The sequence below is a fragment of the Notothenia coriiceps genome, unplaced genomic scaffold, assembly GCF_000735185.1.
Source record: "Notothenia coriiceps isolate Sejong01 unplaced genomic scaffold, NC01 NC01_scaffold00019360, whole genome shotgun sequence".
NCBI classification, from domain to species: domain Eukaryota; kingdom Metazoa; phylum Chordata; class Actinopteri; order Perciformes; family Nototheniidae; genus Notothenia; species Notothenia coriiceps.
Window position 1 is genome coordinate 117,249 of NW_011352061.1, and position 17,712 is coordinate 134,960.

The 17,712-nt window shown below is 42.2% G+C and overlaps 1 protein-coding gene across 1 annotated transcript in view; it reads left to right on the forward strand.

Moving 5' to 3' along the window:
* The window catches only part of nlgn4xa (neuroligin 4 X-linked a), a 76,066-nt gene that overhangs the window by 870 nt on the left and 57,484 nt on the right, over window positions 1–17,712 (forward strand). The window contains exon 2 of the mRNA XM_010778742.1: window positions 6,595–7,318. Coding sequence (XP_010777044.1) covers window positions 6,868–7,318 — 451 coding nt within the window. The 5' untranslated portion in view covers window positions 6,595–6,867. The remainder of the gene's footprint in view (window positions 1–6,594; window positions 7,319–17,712) is intronic.

Here is a 17,712-nt window from a genome sequence, read left to right on the forward strand (position 1 = left end):
GGGGGGTTGAATAAGGTTTGTGGTATGCATGATTTTTTTTCCACAGCCACACTGCTGCTAATGCTGTGATTTCCAGCCGGTGCTCACACTGGGTGGCATGCAGACGGCAGGGCTCTGTCTGTTCTGCAGCTCCACACGGGATGACCTTGTGTGTGTTGTCATGCACAGACATGCTCTGAGATTAAATCATGTCCACAGTGACTTTAAGCCCATGGGGATGGAAGAATAAAAGTATCACAGTGGAAAATATAAGATTAGACTTAATTCGGCTGTTGCTCAGGTTTGCACTGCTTTTGTACCAGGGGTGATCGTAAATCCACCTCTAATGCATATATATTTCTATAAAGTGTGACATCTTCCTCCAGTGCAGTTTATCTTTGACTCGTTCTGAAGCTGATGCTGCATTCCTTCGCCATCTTAAGCAGAGATGCTCTTCCAGGTGTGCGATTCACACCAACATGACATTTGAACATTATGCTAATTCTCAGTTTGACAGTGACTGAGCGAGCCCAGCTTCACATGTTAATGTAAGAAACATTTGTTCATGTACCACAATCAATCATTTCCCCCTTTCCTCGGATTTGGCTTCTGTCCACTCTCAACAAACTGCTCAGTTCATCCAGGATGAAAGTCATGTCATTTAAAATGGAAAGGCAAACATCACTCCTTAATCTCCTCCGACATGTTCCCAAATAGTATTGAGGATTCCTGGAACATGTCACGGGACAAGTGCAGGAAATTGCTTTGACAGAGAATAATCTAGACTGTTTTACCTTCAATCTTTTTTATTTTATCTGACCATTTCAAGTAAACATGACAAACTGGAGCTTAACCATCACATTGCAGATTCATTGCATCATACACAGTAATCATTTCCCATTGTTATCACTTCCATGTTGTTGTCATTTCCACTGCAGGCCTTTGTGACCTGTGCTCATGTGACTGACGGATAGAAACAACAGGCATTGTGGAAGCTGCAGCAGGATCTGCTATTAAAGTAATTTATTGTGTTGTGAGATCTAATGGAGCTCTGAGGGAGAATTAGCGCACAGCTGGACGTCCGGTTGTATGTCAATCCCACTCACATTTATTCCTCTGTGCTAATGTAAAATAATAGATCTGTTGACTTTAATATTTAATCATGCATGCTGTATTTGGAACAGTGAAGAGAGTATAGCTAAGGGCTTTGTTAGTGTGAGTCCTCACTGCAGTCCTATGTTTGTTTGGATGCTAAAAGCAGCATCTCTTCCTGCAGGGTTTAAAACAAGAAACTATGTTGGGATAAAAAGTGGTTTTGCAATTTTCTTCCCGCATACTTAAAGAGCCTTTGTTCATCACACTCTGGTTCCTGTGGTCAATTCCCTGTTTTGCAGTGTGGTGAAACCTCAGGAGCGGAGCTACCATCGGTCCTCTTGAGTGCAAGCATGAAGCAAGCATGTCACATTACTAGAACATTTACACAGAATAGCACTCAGCTAAAGCAGTGTGGGGAGCGTTAACCACAGCATGCACGCTTAACTATGATTGGGCAGTCATTTTCTTCCGTTGCCACTCTAATGGCTCATGACGAAGTCGCTTATTTCTCAAGGGATGTGGGTTTGGTAAATTGGCATCTACCAATCAGATGGTTGACGCTTCATTCCCCTACATTTAACATGTCTTTCGGCAAGACACCTAACCCCAAATTGCTTCATAGGCATGTCTATTGCCGAGGTGGGGAAGGGAACAATAGCTTCATTTTCTTCTTCTTCTTCTTCTTAGAAATGCATTCAATTGGCTTTTGGAACCAAGTAACCATTTGTAAGAATGTGAAAGCATACATGCCTTATTTATTTGTGAGATGCATTATATGTGTCTCTTGCACTTCCTAAACCTTCCATTGTCCAAAGACAAGCTGTATACTGGCGTGTGAAACAACCTTGTAAAATATAAATGATAAAAGAACATGCATTTATACAACGCTCTCTAATCTCCCAGCACCTGAAAAGGCTTCTATTATACATGCAAGCATTTACCCATTCACACACACGTTAACACTCAGTTGGCAGGGCTACCATACAGGTTCTAAACTGCTCATCATTCAATCTAACGCTCTTTCACTCGCACTCGACCACAATGGCGGTGCCTTCGGGAGCAATTCAGGGTTCAGTATCTTATCCAAGGACACTTCCACATGTTCTGACTGGATTCTGATTGGTGGGTGACCAGCTTTACGTCCTGAGCCACAGCCGATGAGCAGGCACAGATAATGGACGGATAGATGGATGTTTCTGAAGTATGCTTGGAAAAAACATGGTTATTGATATTAGTTTGAAGGCCCAGTATTTGTATCTGTGCTGAATAGCAATCATAAAGAGAGGCATCCAAGGATTCCGGCTTTTATTTTCCGAAAGTATGTCCTTGAAGACGTTCATTGTTGTTAAGATGAAAAGGTACCAAAGCAGTTGTGCAGTTGTTTTTTCGGCACTGACGGGTTTGCCATTGTTAGACTATGGATTCTTGATTGATCAGGATAAACAGATTGTTAGTTTTATACCACAACAATAAAAACAACAATAAGACAGCGGCAGATGATGGATATGTGTAAAGTTGCATGAACTGTCTGAAAAGTTTGTATGTGTGTGCGTGTGGGAGATGGATATTATATTTGAGAAAGTGTGTTTTTGGTTAAGGACCTTTGCATTTATTCTGTACTAATTTGCATTTGATGTCAACACCAGCTAAAAACATGTTCTAAACAGGCCGCTCAACATGTCTGGTTGAATGTGTCATTTAATAGCCCTGTTCTACAGTATCTTCTACAAAGTGGCAGTAATGTGCAGTAAATCTTATTAAATCTGCCCCCCCATTGTGATCGTACAGTCACAACATACTGTAAATGTATATAAAGTACAGTATTTATATCAAGTATGTAAATGCGGTAATTATAAGCTGATGGTGTCGTGTAGGTCTGTGACATTTCATAGTTAGGAAGACAGGGGGCCTCTGAAAGGATCATTTTATAATGATTGAAATGCAAATGACAGAGAGCGCCTTCATTGCTATTCATAGGATTTATCTCATATAATCATTAAGAGTGAGAACAATGTTCGCAATCTCCTGTGTGCCTCCTCCAAGGAGAGCTCGCTCTGCACCCGGAGCCTTCTGAAGGACAAGTTGTCATAAAACCGCACGTTATTACACATACTGTACACAGGGTCCATTTATCACAGAAACATGTACAAGCCATACTGTGTCACCTCAGTGAACATTGAGCAACAATTTTGCAAAGTGTCGCCACATTCACTGCTTTTACAGTTCCCGTGCTGCCATGTGCAAACACATATCCTGATATTCCTCATATAGTTGCAAATTGCATCATTATATAACTGCTCTTGTAGGCAAACAGCCAAGGATGAACAGCCTGTGGTTGCACTAACACCAAAAAAATGATGTCTTCAAGGCAGTTTGTCTCCTGTTGCTAGGATATCTACGTATATGCAGTGATATGTGGATAATTGAAAATATAGTTTCATTTCAAAACAGGTGCCATACATGGGGTTGTTTAATGAACACATAAGCACATACTGTGTGTCTTTTTTGTCACTTGTGGTACCAATGAGCTCAGAGAGTTAAAGAAAGATTGTCCTTATTAATATGCAAATGTGTGAAATGTAATGGGTGCATGGAGGAGAAGCTGAGGGGTGAAAATGAAGATCAATTATGTTCTATTCTTGGGTTCCTGTGTTCAGTAACCCATGGCCTTAATAACTCTTAGTAGGACTCTGTGAGTGTCCTTTAGTTTGATGATAGAATGCCTTTGAATTTAGGAAAACCTAGGGGTCTTTTGTGCATCAGATGGATAAATATGGTATCATTCTACTATTTTCTTACTGGAAACGAATACCATGAAAAGACCAAAACAAGCAATGTATTATTTTGTCTCTTTTTCTTTCCTATTATTTGGCTTTCAGCTCAGAATAAAAAATTGAGGAGTCTAACTCTTAGTGTTTCCTCCATTATATTCCTTGAAGTGATACTGGATAACACACTGGTCAAAATGGGCAACTCATATCTGACTCTCAAGGAGCTCTACAGGCTCCAGGTCCACTATGCAATCACTTTGTGCTAATTCAATTGGTTGTGTTTCTTTTAACGTCCCCTGTGCAACACTAAAGCACATTGTAAACTGAAATGCTAGAGGCATTCAAGAAAAGGCCTTTATTTCTTAAGTATATACAGGACTGTGCTTACATGCTGCATTGAACTAATGAATTATTTGTGTGCATAATCTAGCTGCAATCGACGACGAATCATCGGTGGAGAACCTCAGGGATCAGTCCTAGGTCCTCTACAGATATGACTCCAGTGTTGACCCCAGCACTATTGTTACATTTAAATCAAATGCATTGTTATGCTTTGAATTAATCTGTATGTATCCATATGTCGATATAGACCATTGGAGAAGGGTTCATTAACTGTAGCTTTGGCCCCCTGAATAACCTCTAAAATGATCGTGTCCATGGAATGTGTGGTGGACTAACACAATGTTTGATTCAGATTCTACAAATCAGCCCTAGAATCTGGACATGTATGATCTGTATGTTGGAAATGTCCCTCACACTTATAACATATTATAAAGCTAGTCATGATTAGGCCATTGCAAACAATCCAATATGGTCTCACTGTTTGTCCTAAAAGTAAAACCAACATTCTATCAGTGTACAAATTTAGAAAAATGTGTGTCTGTCTTTGTGTGAGTGTAAATCCAGCCCGGAAAACATCAGCTAAAGTATGGATTTCTGTATGATGACCTGCCCCAACAGTGAAAGCCTCTGGCGTCTCAGTGAAAGTTGAGTCATCGGTAGTCAAACATTTGTGCGAAAGCCAAATATCGAAAATGCTATTATGGTTGTTAAGGTGAATAAGATGTCACCCATGTGTATAGAGCGATAACCCAGAGTTGCCCTGTGCTGCTTTCCGTATAATTTACAGTGCAGCCGGCCTCTCAAGACTTTCAGGGGATATTCAGAAATGAGACATGAAAACAACAGTAGCAGACATTTAAGAGACTAGTTTCCTCCAAAAATATTTTTAAGGGCTTGTTAGTATTGAAAGAACAACTTTTTTTGCCGGTGCCACTTGTCAGCAGGTGTCATTGATTGTTACCATGGCAACACAGCTGCTGACTCTCGCCTTAGGGTAGAGAAACAAAACTATTTAGTTTTAAAGGCTTGGTTAAACCAATTAACAAAAAAACATTGCTGGTAACCTGAGGGGTGATTCAATTCAACATTATTGTTGGCAAGACAGTTAGTATAATCTTTGAATTTCATTTCAATTAATGTATTAATCATTATTTATAATTATTCCGTTTTTGTGTATGTATTGATGTTTTTGGGCTATTCTGAGGTTTTTGTTTATTATTGTTAACAGACAGTTTTATCTGGAAAGAAGATTCTACTGCGCATGTCTAAAAGTTGAAATGGTGTTGGGAAGTGAAAGACATTCACACAGGGAATGAAGCTTTTAGGGGCGATACAACACAAGATGTTCATATCCCTTCTGTTTTATTATCATGTGGAAATCAACTTAACTGGCATCCATGCACCTGCACAGGATGATCAGTGCCCATCTGAGATGGCGTCTTTCCAATACACCCTGACACATAATAAACCTTTTTCTGCTTCATTCGGTGATAATGTCTGCCGGCTCCATCTCATGCTGCCACCTGTGTTAATGTGGATTCTCAGTGGTGTCTGTACAGCCATTTTCCTGTTCGAGTTAATGTGTTCGCAGGCAGGCAGGCCTACATGACAGATCCCTACAGCTGTAGTCAGTAACCACTTAAATCCTCTGTTCTCTATTACTAATCCAAGCTGGAGAACGGTTCAGTTTGCTTTGCAAAGATTGGCATGCACTTTGGCTCTATTAGCTGAATTGAGCTCATTTATTCATGCTGCTTTTTCATATATATATTTGATATCAGAAAGGAGTCAGTGCTGGTCAGCATGATATTTAATAAATGATTTGACTTTGAGTGGCATCCTGTGTTATTTGACTGAAAGGGTAATTAATCAGTATCTTTTGATTGGAGCAGTCAGGTGTGAGACTTTCTCCAACCAAACCACTTCAAATTTAAAAATATATATATTTGAAGGATGTCTCCAGACCTGGGGCGCCGGAATGAGTCCAGAGCTCGTTCAGGAAATTGATTTAATGGATGGGTTGCCATCTAGTTTTCATCATTAGACCATGAGATGGCCCAAGGCCACAGAGCTGATTTCTAATTCTGGGGGCTTTCCAAAACTCCCTCACAGAGAGAAAAAATAAATAACAGTCATCAAATGATGTCAACCCATCTAGACCTCAGCAGGCCTCCACTTATTAATACATTTCTCTAAAACCCACCAAATGAATTGTCAGTTTATAAGTTAATTTTGAGAATTAAGATGACTTTTAAGGCATTTAACTCACAAGAAAAAATTAATTTAAAAAAAACTTTTAACAAGACTAAGAGGTAACAGAGAATAGCTCTGTGGCTGATCATGACATTAACAGGAAATCAAAAATAGACAAACAGTAGGTTTTATCTTTTCTTTGTGTGTTTTTCAGGATATCCCATCAAGCTGGAGCCAAGGTTACCACAGAGCGTCGTAGGCCCTCTCCTGACCCGGACAGGTGAGCCGATCAGCAGCCGCCCGTCTCCATGCAGGCTCTCAGGATGGGGAGCTCTGAAGCTGCTTTGATTGGCTGCGGCTCCTTTGCTCAGCTCGCAGCCTGAGGAGAATCAGGAGTTCATCTCGGTGGAGGGGTAGGGGGGGCACGAGGACCCTCCGGTGGACCTTAACCACGACCTGCCAGGCTCCGGCTCAGCACCGCAGGAGCATGTCACCGCCAGGAGGCCCTTCATGGATGTGTTGCTCCACGGCCAGGGCCAACTTCCTGCTGTGGATAGGGCTGGTGTCCATCTGTGGGGCCGCCGCTCAGGCCCAGCATTCCCCCGTGGTCACTACAAATTACGGGAAATTGCGGGGAGTGAAGGTTACATTACCCAATGAGATCCTGGGACCAGTGGAACAGTATTTGGGGATCCCGTACGCGCTGGCCCCGACGGGGGAGCGGAGGTTCCAGCCGCCCGAGCCGCCAATGTCCTGGCCGGGCATCAGGAATGCTACTCAGTTTGCTCCGGTTTGTCCTCAGTTCTTGGAGGACCGCTTTTTGCTCAATGATATGCTCCCAGTGTGGTTCACCGCCAACTTGGATACAGTGGTGACCTACGTGCAGGATCAGAGCGAGGACTGCCTCTACATGAACATCTACGTCCCTACGGAAGACGGTAAGCCAACGGAGTCTTCTTATATCTGTTACCTCTTCATGTATGTCTTTGTGTGGCTTCCTATTGTGTTCTATACTTGCTCTTGCCGGGCTCCCTTGAACTTCGAGGCTGTACTTTACCGAAAGTCATTTTCCAGCCACAGGAAATGTTTTATCTTACACTTGCACATTTTCTGCAGTTTGGGTCAAAGAAGGTCCGGGCAACTTTTTGAGAGTTGAGTAGTTCTTAGTAAGCATGGAGCAGGGTTGTTCCATATAAACCTTGTCTGGTTCCAGGGGCAAAATAAAATATATGGAGATTCAATGCTAAGTCTGCTGTGTTTTCCATAGCAGATGGGCGCTGACAGGAACCAGGGGGGTCAACAGTTTTGCCCCTCAGTCTGCCAGTTGTTCCGGCCCTGAACTGCTACAGCCTCTTATCACTGATTGGTAGTTAAATATTTGAAACTATTCACAGTGGTGTTGCTGAGAAGAATTGTTGATTAGCAATTGCACCATCTTCTGTTTTGACAATTATAAGTGGTTCTTTGAAGATAATATCTGTCAAATTTTGAAAGATTGTGCAGTTTGACCCAATTGAGTGATACAATAAGACCCTTTTCTTGAAGAGATAATATTTCAGGGCTTGGAAATAGTTTTCTGATATTCAGGAATCAACACTCCACTGTCTCATTATGGCCAGTGCTAAAAACACAAAAGGTTTAAGCTGAGTCAGACCGTGCCCTTTAAATGAAAAGTCATCAGAATCATGTTTTTGGATAAATGTGACACCCCTAGTCACAACCCCTTGAGATTAACACAATGCTGAAATTAAACTTGTTTCCCTGAGCGCTAATTACATGGGAGCCCTTCAGATAAATCCCTGATTTTGCCTGTGGGGTAATCACTGGGCTGTCAGAAGGAGAGGACACACAGGGTCTGCTTCGTACTATCACTGATGAGAGTGCTGTTAAACAAGAGCGATGGAGGTTAGCACTAAAAAGAAGCACAGCCTGCTCCTGTATTGCTATCAGCTGAAGGCTCCTCCGTAATGGCTTGTTTTCTGCACTCACCTGTTCCAGAGAGTACTTGTGACTTGGAGTGGGTGTGGGGAGCACTTTACCCACCTACGTCCTGCAGCGGTTGCACGAACAAGACTTTGTGTGTGTCATGTGAAAAGCACAATGTTGAACATCACCTGGGGGGAAGTGTCGGGCTGTTTTAGGACAGTGTGAGGACAGTGGGACACATTAAGGCATGTGTCTGAGATCTTTGACAGCTCCGTGCTAAATGTAGTCTGAGCTCTGGAGTACGGGGTAGATTAAAAAGTGTAGGCGAGGGATAATCTCACAATCCTGTGTCGGTGCACATAGTAGCTTTTCTCCAATGATTCAGTTCCTCCAAAAAATAAGCCATTGTACTCGAGCCAGAGCATTAATCAGTAAACAGCACTCCTTTATGTACATTACAAATTGTACTTGTTTTGATCTATCTTCTACAGTGACCAATGTAGTTGAAACTATAAATAAGTAAATAGGGTCTGTACTGTCATAAATCAGCCTTATTTTACTTCATGGTGCGTTCAGGTGTGCTTCCTGCCATTTTCTTGCTTTGCTTTTTTGCTTTGGGTTTGTCCCACTTGAACAAACTGTGATTTGTCCAATATATGTCCAAAATATTTTATTGTGGAAAAGGGTAAGAGTAGCATGTCTGTCCTCAAGAGAACAGGGTGTCATTGGCATTTCAATAAAGCAATTTGTTATCTTTAACATATTCTTGGGATTGGTCAATATTGCAGAGTCTCTTTAGGGTCTCCGTTTACTGGAGGTAGAGTACAGTGATACTCCACACTCCCTTAGTTTTTCTGCTGTATTCTGTCTCCCTATTTCCTAGATGTCTTGCTACTAAGCGCTCTCTGAATTTTTTTGAGTCCCTTCCTGTTTCCTGTCCTGAAGGCACTCTTTTTTTTGAGTGCCTAGATGTCTTTGAAGATCCGGGACATATTGTTTGTGGACAATGTGATTCAGCTTCGACTTGTTTCACAATGAGGTTGATGTATCCTAGCGTCTAGGTGTCCTCACCATACTGTATGGATCGGTCACTATTCCCTAGTTTGAAGCCCCTGGATGTGATGTCACCTGACTTTCTTTGTTGTTTGCAGATGTCTGCCAGTATATTGTACCAGGTTTTGATTGGACCTGCCATAAGGGAGAAGGTCTTTAATACTCATCTAAAATACGCCCCTGTCTGATTTATTGCCCTTTGTCCAAAATGCCTCAATTTCCCAAACATACTGCACTATAACTTCATCCATTTACCCAACAGGGTTTTGAAAGGTTTTCATCAGAGCGGGACTGTGAAACACTACATTAGTCCAGACAGCAGCGTGTCTCTGAGCGATGTTTAATGGATTCTTGAAAGCAATGGGAGGCAAGTGTGTGGGGGGGTTGAGGTGGACATGCAGGGAAGCACACCTCAGTGGCTCCAGACTGTGTGTATAAATCACACAAAGTTCAGATATATAACACAGAATGTGACGCGACCAAACAGCACTTTGTAGATACAGATAATGTACATTATTTCCCGTTATTTCTAAGCAAATGTGTGAGGAGCGTGGAAGAAAAGGCCTCTAATAAGTGTGTGTACAATGTGAGCTCAGTGGGAGCGACACATCTATCCCAGTTAGAGCTCCCCGCGCTGCCCATCATCTTTATATCCCCAGAGTTGGCCTTTTCAGAAATCCGGTGTAATGTCAAAATATCCTGGCAGCCGAGGATCAGGGAGGGATTTATAGTTTTTACTGCACCTCAAGTGGGATGACAGATTAAGCGATGCCTATTCTTTGTCATCTGATTTGAAGCTGAAAGGAGAAATCCACCAGCGAGGAATATGCTGTTCCAGCCTTTTACATTTCCTGATGAGTTTCCTCTCTGTGTGTGTGTGCCCTAGTGTGCCCGTGTGTGTGTCCATGTGTGTTTGTGTTGGCAAGCTTGGGGAGTTACGGTAACAAGTTTTACAATCGGGATACAAAAGAAGGAAATTCCCTTACAGTTACTTAAAAAAAAAGATGTTATCAGATTACTGGTACGTTTATAAGTATTACAATTTTACAATACATTTTATAATAATATAAATGTGCATAAATGTTGTTGCTTTACATAATACATTTACAAAAAACATCTCATATTTATTTCTGTTATTTATTTGCATTGCATTTGATATTGAGGTGTTACAAAAGTAACGTAAGGTAATCAGATTACATTACTTTTGTGTTGTGAAACATTGTGTTAACAGGTAATTAGTAACACTAACCAAAATACATTTAAAATAACCTTTTCCAACCCTGTGTGTGTGTGTGTGTGTGTGTGTGTGTGTGTGTGTGTGTGTGTGTGTGTGTGTGTGTGTGTGTGTGTGTGTGTGTGTGTGTGTGTGTGTGTGTGTGTGTGTGTGCGCACAATATCCAGGCATGGGCATAATTAATACCCCGGAGACTGAGAACTCTGGACACTTTTAGATTGTGTGTGTGTTTACACAGTCATGTGTGGGGACTCACCTCCCTTATGGGGACATAATGGAGGTCCCCATGAGGGGAATCATTAATTTTAGGGTGAAGACTTGGTTTGGGTAAGGTTAGGGTCAGGCATGTGTTGGTTATGGTTAAGGTTAGTATAAGTCTCCAGGAAATGCATGTAAGTCAATGTAATGTCCCCTGAAGTGATGTATACATGTGTGTGTGTGTGTGTGTGTGTGTGTGTGTGTGTGTGTGTGTGTGTGTGTGTGTGTGTGTGTGTGTGTGTGTGTGTGTGTGTGTGTGTGTGTGTGTGTGTGTGTGTGTGTGTGTGTGTGGCCTAGCATTACTATAGTTGTGGGGACCTAAATCTGTTTACACCAGGGGAGGGGAACCTTTTTCTCTCAAGGGCCATTTCAATTTTTACAACATCCTCCGAGGGCCGTACAAATTATTGGCCTCTGCTTAAAAATACTAAAATCACAGCCCATTCATTTGGCCTTTCTTTCATGCTGTGCNATTGTGCAAAACTTTTCCCCTCACTAAACATTTTATAGTATTTCTTTTTATTTTTAGCCGGAATGTCAACACAAGTATACCCACAACTTCTCCTTCCATAGCGTGGTCTAGAGGAAGTATCACGGAGGAGTTTTAAGGGTGGTTCTAACTACGACAAAACTAAAGTTGGGTAAATTTTTTTACCCCAGTACGAGGGGGGTCCCTTCTAATAAAAAAAAAGGATTTCTCCTTTCCCAACCAGGGGGGTGTGTTGAATTTAGTCAAGTGTACCGGTAATGCCTCTTGATTTTATGTGAAACCGTGTGTAGGAACACAGGGGTCATATATAGTTTTTTTATTCTCTTATTTTTTTATAACTATAATGATCATATAAAGATGTGCCTTTACCTCACTGGTTGGAGAAAAAGCTTCTTATATTCGTTAGCATAGCTAGCAAACCAGATGCTAATAACAACAAAGTTATTGACTGTATGCAGATGACAGATGAACAGATCGCCACTGGGCTTACAACTAAGACACAGCCACGCAAAAACTGCGGCATGTGTACGGCTCCTTATGGGTACTGCAATTTGTGAAAGTGCCGGAGCGACGTTCTGGTGCTCTCCAGCAGAACTGCACCCCTGTCAGAGACGAGACATATACCACGTTAGGCTCGTGTTGTGTTCACGGACCCTGACCTTGGCCAGGAAAAACAGGTACTCACTTGTTTAATTTTGTTGCGGTCTAGATTTCATTAATTTTTTTCTTTTTTGCGTGTGTTTATAAATTACCTCGAGGGCCGTACCAATTGGTCTCGCGGGCCGTATACGGCCCGGGGGCCGGAGGTTCCCCACCCCTGGTTTACACAGTCATGTGTGGGGACTCACCTCCCTTATGGGGACATAATGGGAATCATTAATTTTAGGGTGAAGACTTGGTTTGGGTAAGGTTAAAGGTAAGGGTTAGGGTCAGGCATGTGTTGGTTATGGTTAAGGTTAGGATAAGTCTCCAGGAAATGCATGTAAGTCAATGTAATGTCCCCTGAAGTGATGTATACATGGTATGTGTGTGTGTGAGAGATTTATTTTAGTGAGGGGGGGTCGGGAACAATACCAAATCCTGGAGTATGTTTTTTAATTGTCAGCCGCTCCCACATTAGCTGTGTTTTACTGCTCAACACTCGGCTCTAATGTGAAACCAGCGCCGTGTTAAAGCCGCATTTCCCTTCACTTCCAACAGCTTAATGTTGCAGCAGCAGCAGCCGTGATTTATTCCAAGGACCAAAATTCATTTTTCAGCTTCCTGTGCCGCGTCGGAGCGAGCTGTTAAATTAAAACACTCTTTGCAGCACTTTACAGGGCAGAGATAAAACGAGGTAAGCCGAGGTAAACAGAGAGCGGGAAACGGCTCCAGGACTACACTTTCCACTGCAGCTCGGTTTTATTTACTTGCATCTTGATGCCAAACACTTCAAGTGATTATGTAATTCGCAGGGTGTAAAGTCAGCACTTCCACTTTATGTGTGCGAGCCCGCAGCCCGAGTCTGAGAACGACTCACACTCTGCCTGCAGTAATGTGAGGAAAAGCCTATTTTTCTGGGATTTCTCAAGGTTTTACAGATATTAAAATGCTAATCACTTGCAGAAGAAAGCTATTATTTTTTGCAAACTGCAGTGATATAACAATAATATTCATTCCACAACTTGCATAACTCCACAACACATACGGTACATTTAAAATGTAAATAAATATAATTAAATACAATGCACATTTATTACTGTATGCTCCTCTAGGCATTTAATTTATTGTGGTATACATTTAAAAATGTAAAAAGTTTGATAAATAACCTTTTTACCAGATTTATTTTTTACATTTGAACAGTTAACATAAAAAGAAAACTTTTAAAAGTGTATTTTAATCCACATCCTTTAAAAAAATGTTTTTAATTAAAGCATTTGGAATATTCCATAATGATTTATTCTAGTTTGTAACATTTCTGCTAGTTTGGGCTCATTAGAAGCCAATGCACTAGCATTTCCATTCCATGGTTTGGCTTATTGATAGCTAATTCACCTTGCTTTTGAGTGGTTGTGTATACGGTTGAATACAGTTATTGTGAGTGGCTTTTAATACATTTTTTAAATGGAATGTCATTGGCTCGAACCCACTGACCCTCTCTCATTGGTAGATGACCATTTACTACGAGCCACGGCTGCTGTGTGTGTGTGTGTGTGTGTGTGTGTGTGTGTGTGTGTGTGTGTGTGTGTGTGTGTGTGTGTGTGTGTAGCCTGAGCAGATGTGCATGTTCACGCTCGGCCTAGTTACCCCGACATGGCACTAACCCTTGTTTGTGCAGCTTGCCCTCAGTGAGCAGCTATATTGTGCAAACAAACCACTCTGCCACATCATGCGCCTGTTGGGACCCATTCTCCACCATTTGTTGATCAGTGACTGCTGCAGCACACATGGAGGTGGTTGGGGGGCGACCATGCTACATCCAGTACAGCTCAAGGACTGTTGGGCGGCATGGCTAATGAGCGCCATCTTTTTTTGTTGTTGTAGCAGAAAGCCTCATGTATATCATGTCCGCTTCATTTCATCACAGTGAAGCAGGAGGTGGAATAACAAGCCTCCATTGTAGCTCCCAAGGTGAAGATGGTTTTGCCCGTACTACAAAACCGTTCCATTTTCTTTGAGTTCACCGTTGCTAACGCAACATAACATTTGAAGGCATAAACACTACACTGTGAGAAATCTTGGATTAGTGCTGGATTAGGGTTAGCAACATGCAATCATGTCCCTTTTTTGTTGTTGTTCTCTTTCAAATAAAAGGCCACTCTGTGTGATTATCAACATGTGAGTACATTTTGAATTGAACTTTTTGGTGTTTTTTTTGTCCAAAAAAGCTTCTATTTTCATTCATTTTAAATGCACCTGCAGACCCCTTTTTTTAACTCACCCTGGCCTGAAGTGCTTCTAAAGTGCGCCACTCATTTAAACTACCTCATTCCTTTTTGGAGGTGAGAGGGCCCCTCTAAAAAGGAAGAGGGCCCAATTCAAATCTCGTTTCAGCTCTGCATGATATTTTTATAAACTTTTAAAAGTCACTTCGACATTTCCTTTTTTCTTGCGTTGCTCTGTGAAGCATGAGCCCTATGTTGTTTGTCCATTGAAAGGAAAAACGTCACGTCTTTTTTCCTTTCTCCTATTAACACCTCGCTCTGTGCTGGCTGATCTGTGGGGGCTGGCAGATGACTGCAGGTGGAAAAGACACTGGAGACGTTTCAGTTAAAGGCCACCGTTTGTCTTGCGGGTAGAGACATGCAAGCGGTGACATTTCGGAGTAACATGGGCATTTGTTCAGTTTTCACGGATGTTGCTCTGGCCATACAGTAGATGTTTGACACAATCCTCAGCGAGTTCTTCTACAGTTAGCATTAGCCAGCTAGCTCTGTGGGCTGAGTGTAGAGCTTTTAAAGGGGCCCTACTATGCTCTTTGGGGTTTCCCTTTCCTGTAATATACGTTTTTGTGCATGTTAATGACCTGCAAAGGACACATAGACTGGATCGCTCATTCGATATATTCACTGGGATCAACCGGCATTAACGCAGGTTTTATAGCATTGGTATAAAATATTAATGGGTAATGTTGCTGATCTGGAAAACGAGGCTATGGAAACGAGCTTCTATTAATATCCAACACACTGGTTTATGATTATCATGTGCACACTGGTTCGACATCTACATCAAAATATTGAGGGGGGGAAATGGGATTTCTTTTGGCTTTCTGAGTGATTCGATGGGGGCTCATATTTAATTTATCTTCATGCTTGGAGCAAAGATGAGAGAAAAAGTGACAGATACAGTGATACAAGGTAAATGCAGTTGGATTACGATTTGCTGAATACATTAATGTTCATGCAATTTCTAAGGCGATTTAAAACATGCAGCAACATTAAGACTATTCACAGGGGCATAGAAATACATAAAAAATTAATGGTTGAACAGATAAATTGCCTTTGAAAGACAATACAAGAGAGTAAGCAAGCAATTTAAGAAAATAAGGAAATGATCTGCCTCTGAAGAGCAAGTGCAAATAGCATTGGGAAAAATAAACAGCTTTGATTTGTTGAATATAATGTTTTTTTTAATAATACGCTGAAAAGCAACCAAAGGGAGATCTAAAGTTGTTGTTTTGTGAAGTATTTGTGATTTTATGTGTGTTTGGCTGATTTTACCTCAGTGTTACTCAGCCCTTTGTTGCTTTATGACTCTGCAGCACCACTTTAATATTTCTGTGCTTAGTGATCTCACATGTATCCTCCACTGCTGTGGATCAGGTGCTAATTACATGCAAATGTGAACACAAATTGAATGAAAGGTGCAGTGCACTTTATAAATCTGGCCCTTGGTGGTTTGTTGGCCGGCTCCATAGAGACAATTGTCCCTAATAGAGGATCAGTCTGGTGTTATTCCATCAAATTGAATCTCATTAAAAGACTTTCTGACTCTTGTCCCTTAACCCTTTGGTTCCTACTGAAACGATAATATTTTATAAACAGCTCACAAGTATAATTTTTCGGAGGCTCAGCAAGAATTTGTGCTAGATGTATTACGACTACTAAGATATCTTGATTTAAGCTAAACGGTCCACTATGTTGGAAGTCTTGCCGTTTCGGTCCGGTTTGAAAACATCTTGTGCATGCAGGATATTTAAAAGCCACAATTTCCTCTGAGGGAATTACGCTGGCTTGGAAACACCATAATATATATTTGATTTGCACCAACAGATGAAGCATAACACCTGAAATTAGAAGGGCCAGATCTTTAAGAGACGGTGATGTGTTGTTAAAAATGAATAAAAGCGCACCATCTGCCCACAGCTGGTGCGGAAAAAGCCAATATGCCCGTTGGGATAGCAAGGAAAACCAATATTTAATTTCAGGCAGATGTGTTGAGCACAGGTTGTGTGTAATAGAAATAAAAGAAGCAGTTTCTGCCGGGCCGCATGAAAAGAACAGGGAAGAAGAGAGACGTCTGAATAAAGAGCATCTTCAGGCTTAACATTGTTCCTGGAGAGCACGCAGGATCGATGCCCCCTCACTGTTTGAACATCTGCAGTGGCAATGAATTACTGCTGAGGATCCCCTGTGGCCCCCCCCCCCCCACACACCGCAGCACTGTAGACCACCTCACACTCGAGCTTTTGTCTCAAGAAGTTTGTCTTCTATATGAAATCCACCCTCTATTATATTTAACTAATTTATTTCCCTGGAACAAGCAGTGCTAAGGGAATCACAGGAAATCCTTATTTCAATTAAGTTTCAAAGCTAATTAACTCTTATACAGGAGTTATTATACTTCCCATGCATGTATAGCCTATACCATTGTTTGTCTCAGCAAAATATCAATGTCAGTCATATGCAGGGTGTGTGTCATATTTGTGGTTGTGTACACACTTTGGCAACGTGACGATACGTCCAATACTGGAGGTTGTGTATTATTTCATCTATGGCCACAGGTTTGTTTTTGCCATTTTGTGACCGTGGACAGTAGTCAGCGTTTCAGCAGAACTGCAGAGAGGCGGATGTGTGGAGGGCAGGCGGGGACAGACGGAGCTGATGGCGGTGACAGTGGGTGAGCCGACAGGGGACACATTTTACATCACCCGTGTTAACTGCCATTTGTATTCGTCTGGCTTACAGTGGGAAGCGATGGAAAATGCAGATAGACCCCCTGGAACAAGCTCCGCCGCAAACACCTTCCCCCCTGCCCATATAAAGATGAGTAATGTGTGCAGCCAGTGGAGGAATATTTTATCCCCCCGGCCCGGGTGGCAGTGATGAATGTCCCGGGCCGACTCGCTGCACAGTCACAGCCCCGTAGACCCTCGGATAGTGAGAGAGGGGGGGGGGTTTACTTAAAGCAGTTTGTTTCTTTAGTTCTAAGTGCACTCCACACTGACAGGATCTGGACACAGTGCCCCAAGGCCAGCCTCTCCTTCCCCAGCGACAACACGCGGCTCTAAATCTGCAGGCCATCTCTCCGTTTTATCAAAGTGCCCCCCCCCTCCCAAAGAGACGGGTAGTAACAGTCTATTTGCCTGTTTGCTTGATGGAGAGTCGGCGCAATAGTTGTGTCTGCGCCCTCATAGGCCTGCGGCGACCGTCAGATGCGTATCAGTTAGAAACTATGACAACTTAATGGCAACGCGCTTGTTTTATGTGCCTCTTCAAGGTTGTTCCCGCCCGCGCACTCTGCTCCAACGGGGTAATGTTGAGCTGAATGACAAACAAGAACCAGCTGGGCGTCCGGCCTCTGTAATCAGCTGGCCGGTGTTTAACCAGCGTCAACGTGTCCGGGTCAGTCCAGGACACAGACCCCAGCTCTTCCTTACACCCGCCACCCCC